Source organism: Brachyhypopomus gauderio, chromosome 3, assembly GCF_052324685.1.
Source record: "Brachyhypopomus gauderio isolate BG-103 chromosome 3, BGAUD_0.2, whole genome shotgun sequence".
Taxonomy (NCBI): Eukaryota; Metazoa; Chordata; class Actinopteri; order Gymnotiformes; family Hypopomidae; genus Brachyhypopomus; species Brachyhypopomus gauderio.
In genome coordinates, this window is record NC_135213.1 from 18,656,801 (window position 1) to 18,671,174 (window position 14,374).

General features: G+C 42.8%; 1 protein-coding gene across 4 annotated transcripts in view; it reads right to left on the bottom strand.

Annotated features, from left to right (window-relative positions):
* Positions 1-2,137: 2,137 nt before the first annotated feature.
* The window catches only part of adam12a (ADAM metallopeptidase domain 12a), a 78,104-nt gene continuing 65,867 nt past the window's right edge, over positions 2,138-14,374 (bottom strand). For all 4 annotated transcript variants that reach the window (XM_076999992.1, XM_076999993.1, XM_076999994.1 and 1 more), the window contains 7 exons: positions 13,120-13,197; positions 10,660-10,768; positions 9,421-9,556; positions 9,119-9,263; positions 7,499-7,807; positions 4,250-4,407; positions 2,138-4,063 (listed from right to left, as the gene is read on the bottom strand). In XM_076999992.1, coding sequence (XP_076856107.1) covers positions 3,991-4,063; positions 4,250-4,407; positions 7,499-7,807; positions 9,119-9,263; positions 9,421-9,556; positions 10,660-10,768; positions 13,120-13,197 — 1,008 coding nt within the window. In that variant the 3' untranslated portion in view covers positions 2,138-3,990. The remainder of the gene's footprint in view (positions 4,064-4,249; positions 4,408-7,498; positions 7,808-9,118; positions 9,264-9,420; positions 9,557-10,659; positions 10,769-13,119; positions 13,198-14,374) is intronic.

Genomic DNA, 14,374 nt, shown 5'->3' on the forward strand with positions numbered 1-14,374 from the left:
AATGGGATACTTAATAGGAAGTTAAATAAACAATGCTATTAAAAAGAACAAGTGATCCAACATGGTCCTAATACGGAGTTGCACTGTAGCATTGTGAATGTGCTGGTTCAGCACAGGGCAGATGTCAACAACAGGAGCTCTAGTGGATAGGACAGGTACGCTCCAGAACATGCAACCACACACACAAGAGGAAGGAATGCCTCAAAAATGCTTAAGCTAGCAATTACAGATGAAAGCCTGCTGTCTTAGTCAGTCATGGGTGGCTAATTACTAATGGCTTATAAATATTCATGTAAATTCCTACGTAGCCAATAGTAATGAAACCTGTGATAAATTATGCAAATCTGCACCACTATGTGCCAATTTTCAAACTAATTTTCTCGTTTACTCTGTGGGAGGATTTAGTGCGGGCTTGTCTCAGATGTTTGTGTGCGTGTCAGTGTGATGCTGGTCTGTTTCTCGGCCCACCTGGAGGTGGCACTACCTGCGTGAATGTGGAGCTTCCTTGGGGGCCACAGATCATTGTGGATGCTGTACTCTCCACTGGGCCACAGACGGGGGGCACCAGCCCGTGCTACTCTACCTCCTGCAGGACGGCTGCGAGGGAGGACCACATCCTGTATGTACAGGCTACCGGTAGGGCAGACAGCCAGAGACTCAGCGCTAACTCTAATTTGCATATCTGCTTAAAAATATTATTATTAAAATATAGGAGTTTTTGAGTTTTAGAGATAAACATTCATTGTAAATTGATCATGTCTCAGTACAACAGATCTACAAAAAGAGATCAAATCCTCTATTTCTCACTGGAGCAAATGTTGGATGACCAGTCTTATATTCAAGTTGCTATGAGGCAATGAGGCAGGGTTAAATATTGAATTAGGTCATTAATCCCTAAAGCACTGTCATATGAGGTTATATTATATATATAGATAATATTCAAAAAGATTATCTTCTTGGTTTGATCTTGGATCTCTGATTGACCAATGCTTGATATTTTGATATATTTTTATCTAAAATTTAGAAGAACGGCCTTTTCAGTTTAGCCTATGAAATGAATGGGATTTGTTAGCAACAGAGATCACTGCAGTATCCGATATATACCACTGAGGTTTGATGTTGCCACAGCTGTGTCAGTCACGCTGAGTGTTCCATGTCCCTCAGGTGGATGTGCTAGACAGCAGTGAACGCCTCTCCACAGAGTTTCTGCTGTCACAGGGGACACCACCGTTGCTGCGTTGCTCATCGGCGCAGAGGCAGATGTTAACGTGCGGGACAAAAATGGGAAAACCCCACTCATAGTATGAGCTTAACTCACATGGCTGCTTACGACCCATCAGTAAAGCTTCTGACCACATACACAGCTTTAGTGTGGCCTAAATTCTGTCCAGAAGTAGAGCCGAGTACTAGCCACATCAAGGTCATGAATGAATGAATAAAGTTATATTTATATAGCGCCTTTCAAGGTCACTTTACAATTAATACACACATGGCTTTTACATCCAGTCACACACTGGTGAGAAGCTGGAGACAGCGAGAGAGAGAGAGAGAGAGAGAGAGACAGAGCACCATCGACCACTGGACATGCATACACAATCACACATACACACACAGACCAGGACAATTTTTTAGGATAGCCAATTTATCTAACCTTCATGTGATCGGTTCAGTCCTAAAGAAGCACACACACCGTACTCTTTGATATATGCAAATGTGTTTCTGGGTAAGCATGTCTTCCAGATGTGTAAATATGAAAATGTAAATATGTTTGCTTTGTTTAAATGTTCATAATGATGTTGTCATAATTAGTCTGTCTTTCAAAGTCCAGCTGTTGGCACTGATAGTGAATTCCTCTGTTTATCAGGGTGCAGTACTAAATAACCACAAGGGTTTGGTTAAATTCCTTTTAGAGGATGGAGCAGATCGACACAAAAACAAGGTAATGCATGGGGAAACACATAATGAAGGTCAAAATAAATTCAGTTCAGTTCAGCATTAGATGTCTATATATATATAACATCGTTTGATTGCGTTTCAGAATATCATCCATTTGTTAGCGACAGAAAGTCAACAGAGTGCTGCTGGACAGAACAGTGAAGCTCCACCCACGACTAGAACTGACCGATTCACCCACAGATCAGTTTTATAGACAAGTTTACTGGTTTGTAATTGATGAGCTCAGAGTCTATGAACCCTCACACACTGATATTTACAGTTTTTTTCACACATACTTTTTTTATCAAAGAGTTATTTGAAGAAAGAAAAACAAAACAGCTAAAATTTGTGTCTCATTTACTGAGTGAAAAAAGAAACATAACATTACCTTTTTATGTGTAGTAATACTGAAAGAAGTGTATGGTTATAAAATGGTAAAAAGTGAATACAGAAGTAAAGGCTACCAAGTCAAACAAGCAAAGCAGTCATTCTACTGTAGTGTTTTCATAAATCCAAAGGAACATTTCACCTGAAGTAATGTCAGAAGATGAAGAAATTGATGTCTGCTGTGGACATTGACCAAAGACTGAAGTCCACTGATTTCACACCAAAACAAAGCCCCAGATCACAGTAACAAGACTCAACATTACATATAATGTTTTGAAAATGTTCCACACAGTCTAGAGCAGGCTGGTGACACATGTAGGCTCTGGGGAAATGCAGCCAAAATGTCAGCAACAAACTGATAAACAGAACAGACAGGGAAAAAAACCTGAACCTCAAAAACCTCAAGATACATCTTGTGACTCCTGTTTGCTACAGATATGTGTTTTTTATGTCTTGTTCTAAAGGCAGACCAGCCCAGGTTTCTGTTCCACTGGCACTGCTGAGCCAGTGTCTCATTATCAGGTAATTAGAAGATGATTAAAGCTGCAGTCTGACAGATTTCATCTTTAGCCAATGAAGCATCTTTAGCCAGTGAATGAATATTAATATTAGTCAGTGAGGCCTCCATGTCCTTGTGGGAAGGAGTGTCCAGTCACATGGGGGAAACCTCCTGTCCTCTTTAAAATGTTGAATACAGTTCAATCTTACAATTTTCTCATAAAGAATTAGCATAAAATGGCATGATAATATGAAATATGCACAGCACATCATAACATGGAGGCGCATCATAACATTGTTTGACATCACTGAGTGGTAAATGAATTCTTTAAGTAGCCAAATCTAGAGTTCAAAAGGTTTATGAAACCTTCATGAAAAAAGGTAAAATGAAAAAAAAAGCTTCTGCAGTTCAGGATGCCTTTTGAGATGAAACAGTGGCAGAGAAAAAACCCTGATCCTATCATATGAACACACAGTTTCAGGAGTGGGTACATGGAGCCATCCTCGCTGGCCCTGTAGATGCTGAGAGATTTATTGTTTCCCATCACTGTGTCTGGGGAAAGTACAGTAACAGCTTTGCACCAAATGAGTTCCTGAAATGATTCTACTTACTCTGAAATGAGCTACAGAAATGGCACTGATGTAGCTACGACTGATGTACCCTCTGTAATTTCAAATGGGTGTCACATATGGGATTCTACAACCATGGGATTATAAAACCATGGAGTGCATCTTCAGCAGAGTGGAACTTACTAAACACTTACTCCCTTCTAAACTTTTCACAATTCAGCTCTAACATTAAAAAGCCACTTGCATTAGTCTTCTGATCATTTCACAGATTAGAGTTCAGATCTCTTTATACCTCTTTCTACATGGGTGAATAATTTTATAATTCTACTCATGAAACAAAATCCAACCTAAAAACAGGGCTCAACCACATAAAACGAGTTCACTACAATACACGGTGCTGAAATAAATACAGTTTCAATAAACATAAATAATGTGCGACGTGTACCTGAGCGTAGACTCTTAGCACCGATGGGAGGCATAGCACCGAGAGGTCAAACCATCGAGCCTCCACGAGCAGAATTTTGTTCATTGGGACAAGCAGAGTTTTATAGTGCAAAAACAAGTGTGATATCTCTGCTCAGATCCAGCTGGTCCCAGGGTTTAGCTGCTGAGTTTCATTCTGCCTGTGAGGAATTGAGGCTTTGGCAGTGTAGGGGGCTGCTTAGGTGGAGGTCTGCGCAGGAGGAAAAGAGAGAGAGGCAGTCCGTTATATGCAACACAGTAACAGAAGCTTTAGCAAAATGGAGGTTGCTTATGATGTCTGCCTGAGAGAAATAAAGACAAGAAAAACAGAAGTGATGGAAAGATAGTGGTTAGACTAAAAGTTGTTGGGAGTGTTCTTCCCCCAAGTAAAAGTAACCTGTTGGGCTGTGTGAGAGGGGCTGCGGAACGGGGGGTGGCGATGGTTGGGATGGGGGCCGGAAGGCGTATTGCAGAGGGATTCCGCATTATCCGGAGGTTCCGTCCCAGTGGGTCAGCGGGCAAAGGCTTCTGAGGTGGGCTGGGTTTCTCAAGCTCCTGAGAGAGAAACAATGGAACATTTGGGCAAAAATGGCTACAACCCTATGAACAGACATCCAAACACAGTACTTAAAAACCTAAGGCTGCTACAGCAAAATAAAGAGTTGGTTACAGGCTAAAGAGATTAAACAGGCCTGGGGCATAAAAAAAAATTCACCTCCTTTATGAATTCTGCAAGCATCCCCTCTGTCATCGTAACAGAAGGCCCACTGAGCTCCTAGTAAGAAGTTAACGAGCGGCTCATCCAAGTTCTTACAAGGACATGTTTCATTCTGCAAATCATGGTTCCATCTTGACCGTCTTAGCTAGCATGCTGAGTTGGTCCCCCTTTCGACTGTATTAGTTAGCTAGCATGGAGCTATTTTCCTAGTCAGACGATGCATATCGTATGATTAAACGGCAATTTAAAAACAGAGTGAGACCAATACAATATTTATTGTATGCAAATTGTATGCCATTTCCCAGGTGTTAATGGAAGGTATGGAAGATGTGTCCTCATGGAAACTTCAGTACTGAAAGTGAATATAAATGTAAGATTTTGGCATGCAGTTGGTACAACTCCAGCAACCTTTTTCGTCTCAGTGTGTAACTAATAGCATTTTCAGCCAATTTGAATAACCTTTTGGCACTTTTTTGGCAACATGGGTAATCCCACATCACCCTTTGACACGGCAGACCTTTGGTCACACTATACTTGGAAATATTCGTTGCTGTTTGTCTTTGATCCTCCACTAGAGGGCACAGTAAGGCAGTCTAACCAGAGCTGGTGTAACCTTAATGTAAAGCCGTAGGTTTTCACTGTGCATGCCAGTCTATTCTCGCCAATGGCAACGCACCTCAAGGGGCCTGTGACGAGAACCTGTCATGTGTTCCTAATCGACTCACAGAAGATGATGTAATTATAACCGGAAGCTACCTACTACACATCTGTTTCTTATTCATTCCCTCTAACTTGCTTCCTCTTTCTCACTCATTTCTCTTGTGGTCTTTTAGGAGAGATCTATCCACAATTTCAGTGTCAGTTTCTTTTTCTTGGACAGTTTCTCAATATAACTATATTCATTGCTCAGGCTGTTTCTCATCATTCATCAGGCAGGGTGTGTAATTATTTAGTAGTAGTCTGACTAGTTTAGTAGTAGTCTGACTCAATGGTATCTTGAATTCTGGCCTATCCGTACTATTACCTAGGATGAATTCTGTGATCAGATGCAAAGCACTTTGTAAGTTGCACTGGATAAGAGCGTCTGCTAAATGCCGTAAATGTAAACAACATCCCCTGATTTATTTGTTTTTTAAAATAATACTTATGGTTGCTTCAGTAATGTCAGCACTTTAACACTGATAAGATCAAGTGCTGGAGTTCATCAAACTCAGTTTGGGTTCGGGGGTCATTGTGTCCTAATATCAGAACATGGGAAGCTCATCCTGAACTTGGTCAGAATTTTGCAATATATCAAAGCATACATCTCAACCCAGAAGCTCACTATCAGGGAAATTGTGATTCCAAAGTACACAACACACACACACACACACACACACACACACACACACACACACACACACACACACACACACACACACACACACACACACACACATACACCCTGTCTCTCCCTATCTCCTCAGGGGATGTTGTTAAGAGCACACATGCTCTCCCTTTACAAAGCTCTACAATCCATTTGGCCAAATTGACAAATTTAGTTGATCAAAAAGCTTATCTAATGTTGAGGCACTCACATCTCTGAAAGCTAAGTACTGGTCCCTCTCTCAGCCAGTAATCACTGTTTTAATTATATTTATTTTTAGCCTTACTTTCAACTTAACATGCTGGTTCTGGGCAGACTGTGGGTATGGACATACCATACAGCGGGCTGAGGCATGCTTTGGCACAGCTGGACTGGGGGAGATGGCGTCCCCTATCTGTTAGGGGCTGCTTATGCACTGTCTCCCCACCTCTCCTCTCCCTGGAGCTGCAACAGCAGCCTTCGGTGTGCTGTCCTGAGATCAGTAAGTGCGCGTGACACGTGAGTCTTACGGTGTGTTCGTGTCAGACCGGCTGTGTATTGTGTTTGTTAGCTTTGTGTTAGATGATCAGAGATTGTGTGGACAGGTCTGGGAGGACAGACCAAGCTAAGACTATAAAGGTGTGCTAGCCTTCTCTCGATGTAGAGCCACAAGCAGGTGATTCTCCACTCAAGTATTGCAGGTATTTCCAGGGTAAAGGAACCTGGGCTTTTCAGCCTCTTCTGATCCAGGCCAGTTATCACGCTGCTACATGACCTGATTTACTGCTCCTCATTTCTCCCACTAATGTGAGAGCTGCAGTAAATTCGCACGTGAGGATTCTGAGCTTTTTTTTTACACCATTGAACACTGGGTATGTTTTTTGTGACTCTGTTATGCAGGTTGTAGCGTGATCATTTTCCTCCTAGGTGGTGTTTTCACACCACCTCCACATCTGTGAACAGCCATACACTTATACCAGCGTGTGCATGTATCATATCAAGGACTACAAAGGCTCCCACCTGACTGGCTGACCTGTGTGTTTGTCTGTTTTTTTACTGGACTCAGAGAAACTGTAAACATACACACAGACACTATTTTTTTAACAACAACAAAAAAAAAAACCCTAGAAACATTATGAAACCACCCTCTTCACACCACAGCACTGAACACATTACACCAGAAAACAATGTCCTGCTGTGCTCCTGAAAGCTTCGCTGTATTGCAGCTCTGAAAGCATGCTGGGACACAAACACGCAGTGAGACGAGAGGGAACAAACTGCAGTTATACTCCAGGAGAGGATGTGCTTGTCATGCATGCAACTCCAAAACACAGATTGATGGAATGTCTGGAGCACTTCACTGAAACAAACTCATATTAAGCACCGAAGACACAATGAAATAATAACTACAATGCATACACACAAACACACAAGCACGCACGCACACATTTATTGTTATCTTTAAGGGGCTTTTTCTTTTATGTATTGTTAAAGCTACATGTTGCTATGGCAAGATGTAATTCTGAGCCAAAGTAACCTACAGACTTAATTTTGAACCAAACAGGCCCCTTTTGTGTACTCACCATCGCCGCCCTGCAGGTGCTTTGACAGCTCAAAGTTAGGAGGGCTGGTCCTTGTGATGGGGACTGAGGACGAGAGTGTGTGTACATGTGGGAGTGGATGTGCGGTGCTGGAGAATCCCTGTGGCAGGGAGAGTGTGTGTGTGTTAGTGGAGGCATGGGTGTGTGCTGAAAGGCTGGCATGGGTGGAGAGGGGGTCATGGTGAAGGGGAGGGCCACTGGTTGACTTATGTTCAGCGCAGGACACCGGGGCAGCTGCCGTAGACTGTGGGAACCTGGAGCAGAATCCACAGACGGGTGAGGAGAGGGGGACTTTAGGGGGGGAAGAGGGGGGGGGGGTTCGAAAAAAAAGACACAGGAGGGAGGGGGGATAAGGTAAAGAGAGGGAGAAAGAAATGGATAAAACAGAGAGAAAGAATGAGAGAAAAACAGGGCAATAAATGAATAAGTGAATTATAAATAACGTGTAGTTCTTAAACCTATGCAAACATATAAACAACACATCAATCCAAAGGAAAACCATCTAAGCCTGGGTGTGACTGCTTGATAACAAGGGCTGATGAAAGAAAATGACAAATGAGTATTATGTGTATGTGTGTGTGTGTGTGTGTGTGTGTGTAAGAGAGAAAGAGAGAGGGGGAGAGAGGGTGGGGTGAGACAGGTAGGGAGAGATGGTGAGAGATAGGAAGATAGAGAGAGAGAATGAGTTGTATGGAGTCTGTCTGGTGTATGAGCTCATCTCCACATGGCTGACATCGAACAGATGTACATCCTCTCTGCTCTTACCATCACACACACACACACACACACACACACACACACACACACACACACACACACACACACACACACACACACACAATCAGAAACAGCTGGAGAATCCTCCGCTAACACAAAAACCACTTTAGTAATGCTTTTTAACCTGAGCCTGTACTTCACCCAACTGTCATGGAATTACACACAGAAATACTAGACACATACTTGAATACACATTCTGTCTCTGTCTCACATACATTTATCTCCACTTAATTGTCACCGAACAAGTTGAATTACTGAGTCTCCATGCTGAGCAGAGTTGCTTCAGCGCACACACACACACACACACACACACACACACACACACACACACACACACACACACACACACACACACACACACACACACACAAGCTACTGGATGTTCATGCAAACTGCAGAGGCTCATATCAACACACACCTCATCAAAATTCCCAAAGGGGACTACTGATGCAGGTCTATCATTATTACATGCCTGGATTCACTCAAACAAATTTGGACATCTTTTTGAGATGTATACACCACCCTGTGTGTGTTCAGACCTTGTGTTCTTGATGTGACAGAGTTTGCCCACTGCCTGGCTTTTTTGCAGAACGGTGTCTGCAGTCAGCAGTGCACTACAGTAGACTGTCAAACAGTGCAAATGTGAATTCAAGGGTCTGTTTATGCATGTTCAGTTGGGCTGATTGTGTAATAGCTAAAACGCTCTACCGGCAAAGGACATGCATACATACAAAGATAAACACACACACACACACACGCACGCACACACACACACACACACACACACACACACACACACACACACACACACACACACACACACACCTTATATATGCTGGCACTGTGTGGCATGGCAGGGGCTGGGTGATGAGGAGAGGACCTGTGTGCAGAGGGGGTGAGTGTCCCAGGGTGAATATGGCTTGTTGAGACTGTGTGTGTAGGACTGGTCATCTTCTCTGGTCCTGCAGGCCTGAAATGTTACAGGCAAGATTACGTCAGGCTCTTGTGGGTGGAAAATCCTATACAGTTTTCTGCATCCTCATTACTGCTTTATTACACAAACATCGCCACATATGGTGTACGTTTGTCTAAAACCATTTGTTTATTCTAAAAAAAATTTTGTCCACCTGAGTTTCTCAATGGTGTTTTTCTTGTTATTGATGAAGAGGCCAGCCAGAGTCTTCCTCTTAATACATCCAATCATCCCCACACAGAGCAAGCAGAGAAAGGCCACTACAATGGCCACCGTCACACTCTCACTTTCTGTGTACAGGGAGTACAGCATTGATCAACAAACACACACACATTCGCACATGTCCACACACACTCATCCCATACACAAACAGCATGTAGAATCATACAATAGCGCATATGAACATCAAAATCTCACACACACAGAAATATATGTATACACCCACACACAGCAAGATGTATGCATCCACACTCATTCACACACCCACACTCACTCATACACACTCATTCACAAACCCACACTCACTCATACACACTCACACACCCACACTCACTCATACACACTCATTCACAAACTCACACTCACTCATACATACTCATTCACACATTCACACTCACTCATACACACTCATTCACACACTCACACTCACTCATCTACACTCATTCACACACCCACTCACTCATCCACACTCATTCACACATCCACACTCACTCAAACACTCATTCACAAACCCACACTCACTCATACACACTCATTCACAAACCTACACTCACTCATCCACACTCATTCACACACCCACACTCACTCATACACACTCATTCACACACCCACACTCACTCATACACACTCATTCACAAACCCACACTCACTCATACACATTCATTCACACACCCACACTCACTCATACACACTCATTCACAAACCCACACTCATTCATACACACTCATTCACACACCCACACTCACTCATACACACTCATTCACAAACCCACACTCACTCATACACACTCATTCACACACCCACACTCACTCATACACACTCATTCACAAACCCACACTCACTCATACACACTCATTCACAAACCCACACTCACTCATACACACTCATTCACAAACCCACACTCACTCATACACACTCATTCACAAACCCACACTCACTCATACACACTCATTCACACACCCACACTCACTCATACACACTCATTCACAAACCCACACTCACTCATACACACTCATTCACACACCCACACTCACTCATACACACTCATTCACAAACCCACACTCACTCATACACACTCATTCACACACCCACACTCACTCATACACACTCATTCACACACCCACACTCACTCATACACACTCATTCACACACCCACACTCACAGCCACACTCACCTGCCAGTCTCATTGGGCCACTGTCCACACTGCCCCCAAAGCCAGGTTTATCACAGAATGGAGGAGCCCAGTGCGCCTCACAGTGGCAATTCTTCTTATTATTGCACACCTGCACAGGAGACACAACAACCACACACACACACACACACACACACACACACACACACACACACACGTCCCTCATTGCTTATAGCTTCAGAGGACAGCATTGGGAACCATGCCTGCAGATTTTTCTCATTTATCAAAGTTCTAAAACTTTTATTCTGAAAACATTTTTCAGACATTTATTTTGAAAGATTGTCTCCACCTGTAAAGAGAGAACATTAGTCCAAGCTGTCCTGAACCCTTATGTTATACACATTTGACATCTGAGGAGTGAGACTTGGCTGTTGGCTCAAACTGAAATTTCATATAGCACAAACGAAACTGAGGCTAAAATCAGACTTCAGAATTCAGAGAAAACCTTAGTTGTCCCCTAACCTATACATCATATCATTATAAACATTCTTTACCTCATTATAAACATTTATGATTGACTGACACCACCATAGTGCATTGCCTCTAATCTATTTAAATTAGAGTTGCAAAAACAGTCTGTAGGTTTAAAGTAATCAGATTTACTGTAGAATAAATAAGGTTATGTCTGTATAACACCTGACCTTCATAATGTTAACAAGTTTGTTTGCCAAACCAGTACAATATCCTCCAGATGGGTTCAATGCCTTTTTCTTCCATTTCGTAATTCCAAAGAGGACCCCCTCTATATCACGTGTGCACATACACACACATACACACACTGTTTCAACATGGCACAGAATATTAAACCAAAAACATATTCTCTGTTGTTCTCCCTCTCTCCCCCCTCTCACTCTTTCTCTTTCTCCTTCTCTCTGTCTTTGTCTTTCTGCCCCCCCCCCTCCGTCTCTCTGTGTCTCTCCCATGCAAGGTGATGGGGAGCAGATGTGTGGATCTGCAGAACAGATCTTGATCAGATCTGAATGTTTGAGTTAATTCATGGAACTTTCTCATAATCAAACCATATACTCATTTTATCTTTCTCGCTCTGTCCTTTCCAACACTTGTGGCTTTGTCTCCTAACAATCCCCGTTGGTTCCATTTATGAGTTAGTGAACATCGAACACATTATTTTGTTGTTTTTTTTTCTGTCCAGGACTCTGAAATGACACATACGCATAACATTTTCTGTGATGACTCATTTTTCAACACCAGTTTCATTTTGCCAGCCTGGTCCCGTGAAACGCTGAACAGACAATCGATGAATCAGCAAACCCGAGCAGATATGTACAGCCCTGTCATGCCATGTTCGCGGGGGTCAAGGAAGGACACGTTTCAGAGAGGTGAACAACAGCCGACATACGATGTATGACCAAATTTGAGAGATTTGCAGTGTTGGTCTGAGACTGACATGCATAACGCCTTTACCACATTTCCAATTTCACAGCGCAGGTCTTGTTTCATGCTCTGGGAACCAGCGTTCAGGTCCTACATTTGTGCTTAGCAGGACTCTCAGAAATCATTAGAGCTATAGGCACCCAGCTCTGTGGAGAGCAGAGCTCTAATTTCTGAAGTGCTCCTCTCATCTCCATATTTCCCAGCGTCTCCACCTGACTGCCCTGCTACTGGGATGCATGCAGGCTGTGGGTCTCCCAGCAGGCAAAGCCCAGTCCTAACGGCCACGCCAGGCCGAGAGGCTCAGAGTCACGCTGTGATGAATGACTCTTTAAGCTGGACTTTAAGGTGCATCTATTATGGCTTATTGAGGTGTTGAGAATGCTGAAAGATTCATAGCAGTGTATAGATGCCTTCGAGATGGCATCTATACACACAGGTAACACACAGGTAGATCATAGTATACTATAAACAAGCATGTTGTATGTGCTTGAGAAAGATAGAATGATAAAGAAAGAAAGAGAGAAGAAAAGATGTAAATACGAAAAGGTGCATACAGAGATTTACATGAGAGACACCGATATGAGAGAAATACACAGAAGCACATATATTCTCAAGTTAGAGTACAGGCAGAGGGACTGAGAGGGGACAAGATTCTCTCAGCAGTTGCACACTGAATAAATGATCGTGTCCAAGTCCACCAAACTATTTAAAATTTCATAGGCGTTTTCTAATGTCTGGCAGTAACAGTCTTGGCTCAGAAGCTGGGCCTTGATGAATAACGGAGCAGCTATCGTATATGTCCGGAGAAATATATGTCCTTGTGTACTTCCTATTTTAATTTCCTATTTCATGACATGTCAAGCTGTTAGGGCTGTACGTGCCGTTCTTTAAGATGCTGGTATTTTATAGGAAGGTTAGAGGAGGCTGCAGAACTAGCCGTTCAGGGCTAGTAGCTAGGAGATGGATTTGTTCCAGAATGTTCTGCAGATGAACTCTGTGAGTGAGGACTTGTCTGGGAATGAGAGAGATAAGAAAAGAGCAGCTCACCCCTCGTCCGCTGCACTTGGCCGAGCACTCATAGACCCCAAACACGCTGATGTTCTGACACCGGCGATTCAGGCACATCTACAGAGAGATGAGACAAACAGAGAGAGAGGGGGGATAACACAGTAAGTGCACCCACAGAGACCAAGAGAGGGAATAAGCATGTGAGTGAGTGTGAAGGAAAGTGACTGAGTTAGTGATCCAGTGAGGGAGTGACTGAGTTAGTGATCCAGTGAGGGAGTGACTGAGTTAGTGATCCAGTGAGGGAGTGACTGAGTTAGTGATCCAGTGAGCGAGTGACTGAGTTAGTGATCCAGTGAGCGAGTGACTGAGTTAGTGATCCAGTGAGGGAGTGACTGAGTTAGTGATCCAGTGAGGGAGTGAGAGAGTGAGTTGACGACCAAGTGGCTCATATCCTAGTGAGGAGACGATCCTCCAGTCATGTCCCTTCATCCCATATGAATCATCACTTTTATCCTAACGTTATTTTTTGACCCAAGCATTAGGCAATGTTTTAAAACTAAACTAGATCTTCTCATTGGAAAGTCCTCAAAGTTTAGTGAATTTACTGATTACCCTTAAAGGACCTAATTCATGTTTAGACATAGTTTCATATGGTGTGTAAGAAGCAAGTGCAGTTAGTGATCAAGTGAGTTAGTGATCAAGTGAGTGACACTTTTAACGTCACACTTTTAACAAGTGGAGAGATGAGTTTCATGTCTTCGTTGTGTACTGTGGCACCAGTTCCGTTCCAGTCAAATTCACTGAGATTTAGGAATGAGACACAGATTATTTCAAATGCTAAATAATCATGGAGGAAGAACCCCAGAGTTGGATGAGATGGGAGGATGCTGGGGAAACTGGCAGGTTGTTTAGTATAATTGGGAAATTTTTTAGAGCTGGCTGGAATAACTGAGAACATGGAATATCTCCGACACACACACACACACACACACACATCTGCAAAACCACATTTGAGTAATGGTGCAATGTAAGGGTACTTTCCGTTGTTACTGCTCACTGTTAGAGATGATGAGGCGTACACCCACACACACACACACACACACACACACACACACACACGTAAAGCCATGACTATATAGACACTTCCTCATTAAATAATCATACACACACAATGATAGTGACCTATAAAATATATTCAAAAAAATTCAGACTGCATCAGCATAAATACAAATGTTTGTTAGGTTCATATCATGCAAATGTGAAATTAGCAAGGAAACAATACAAAGCAAATGGC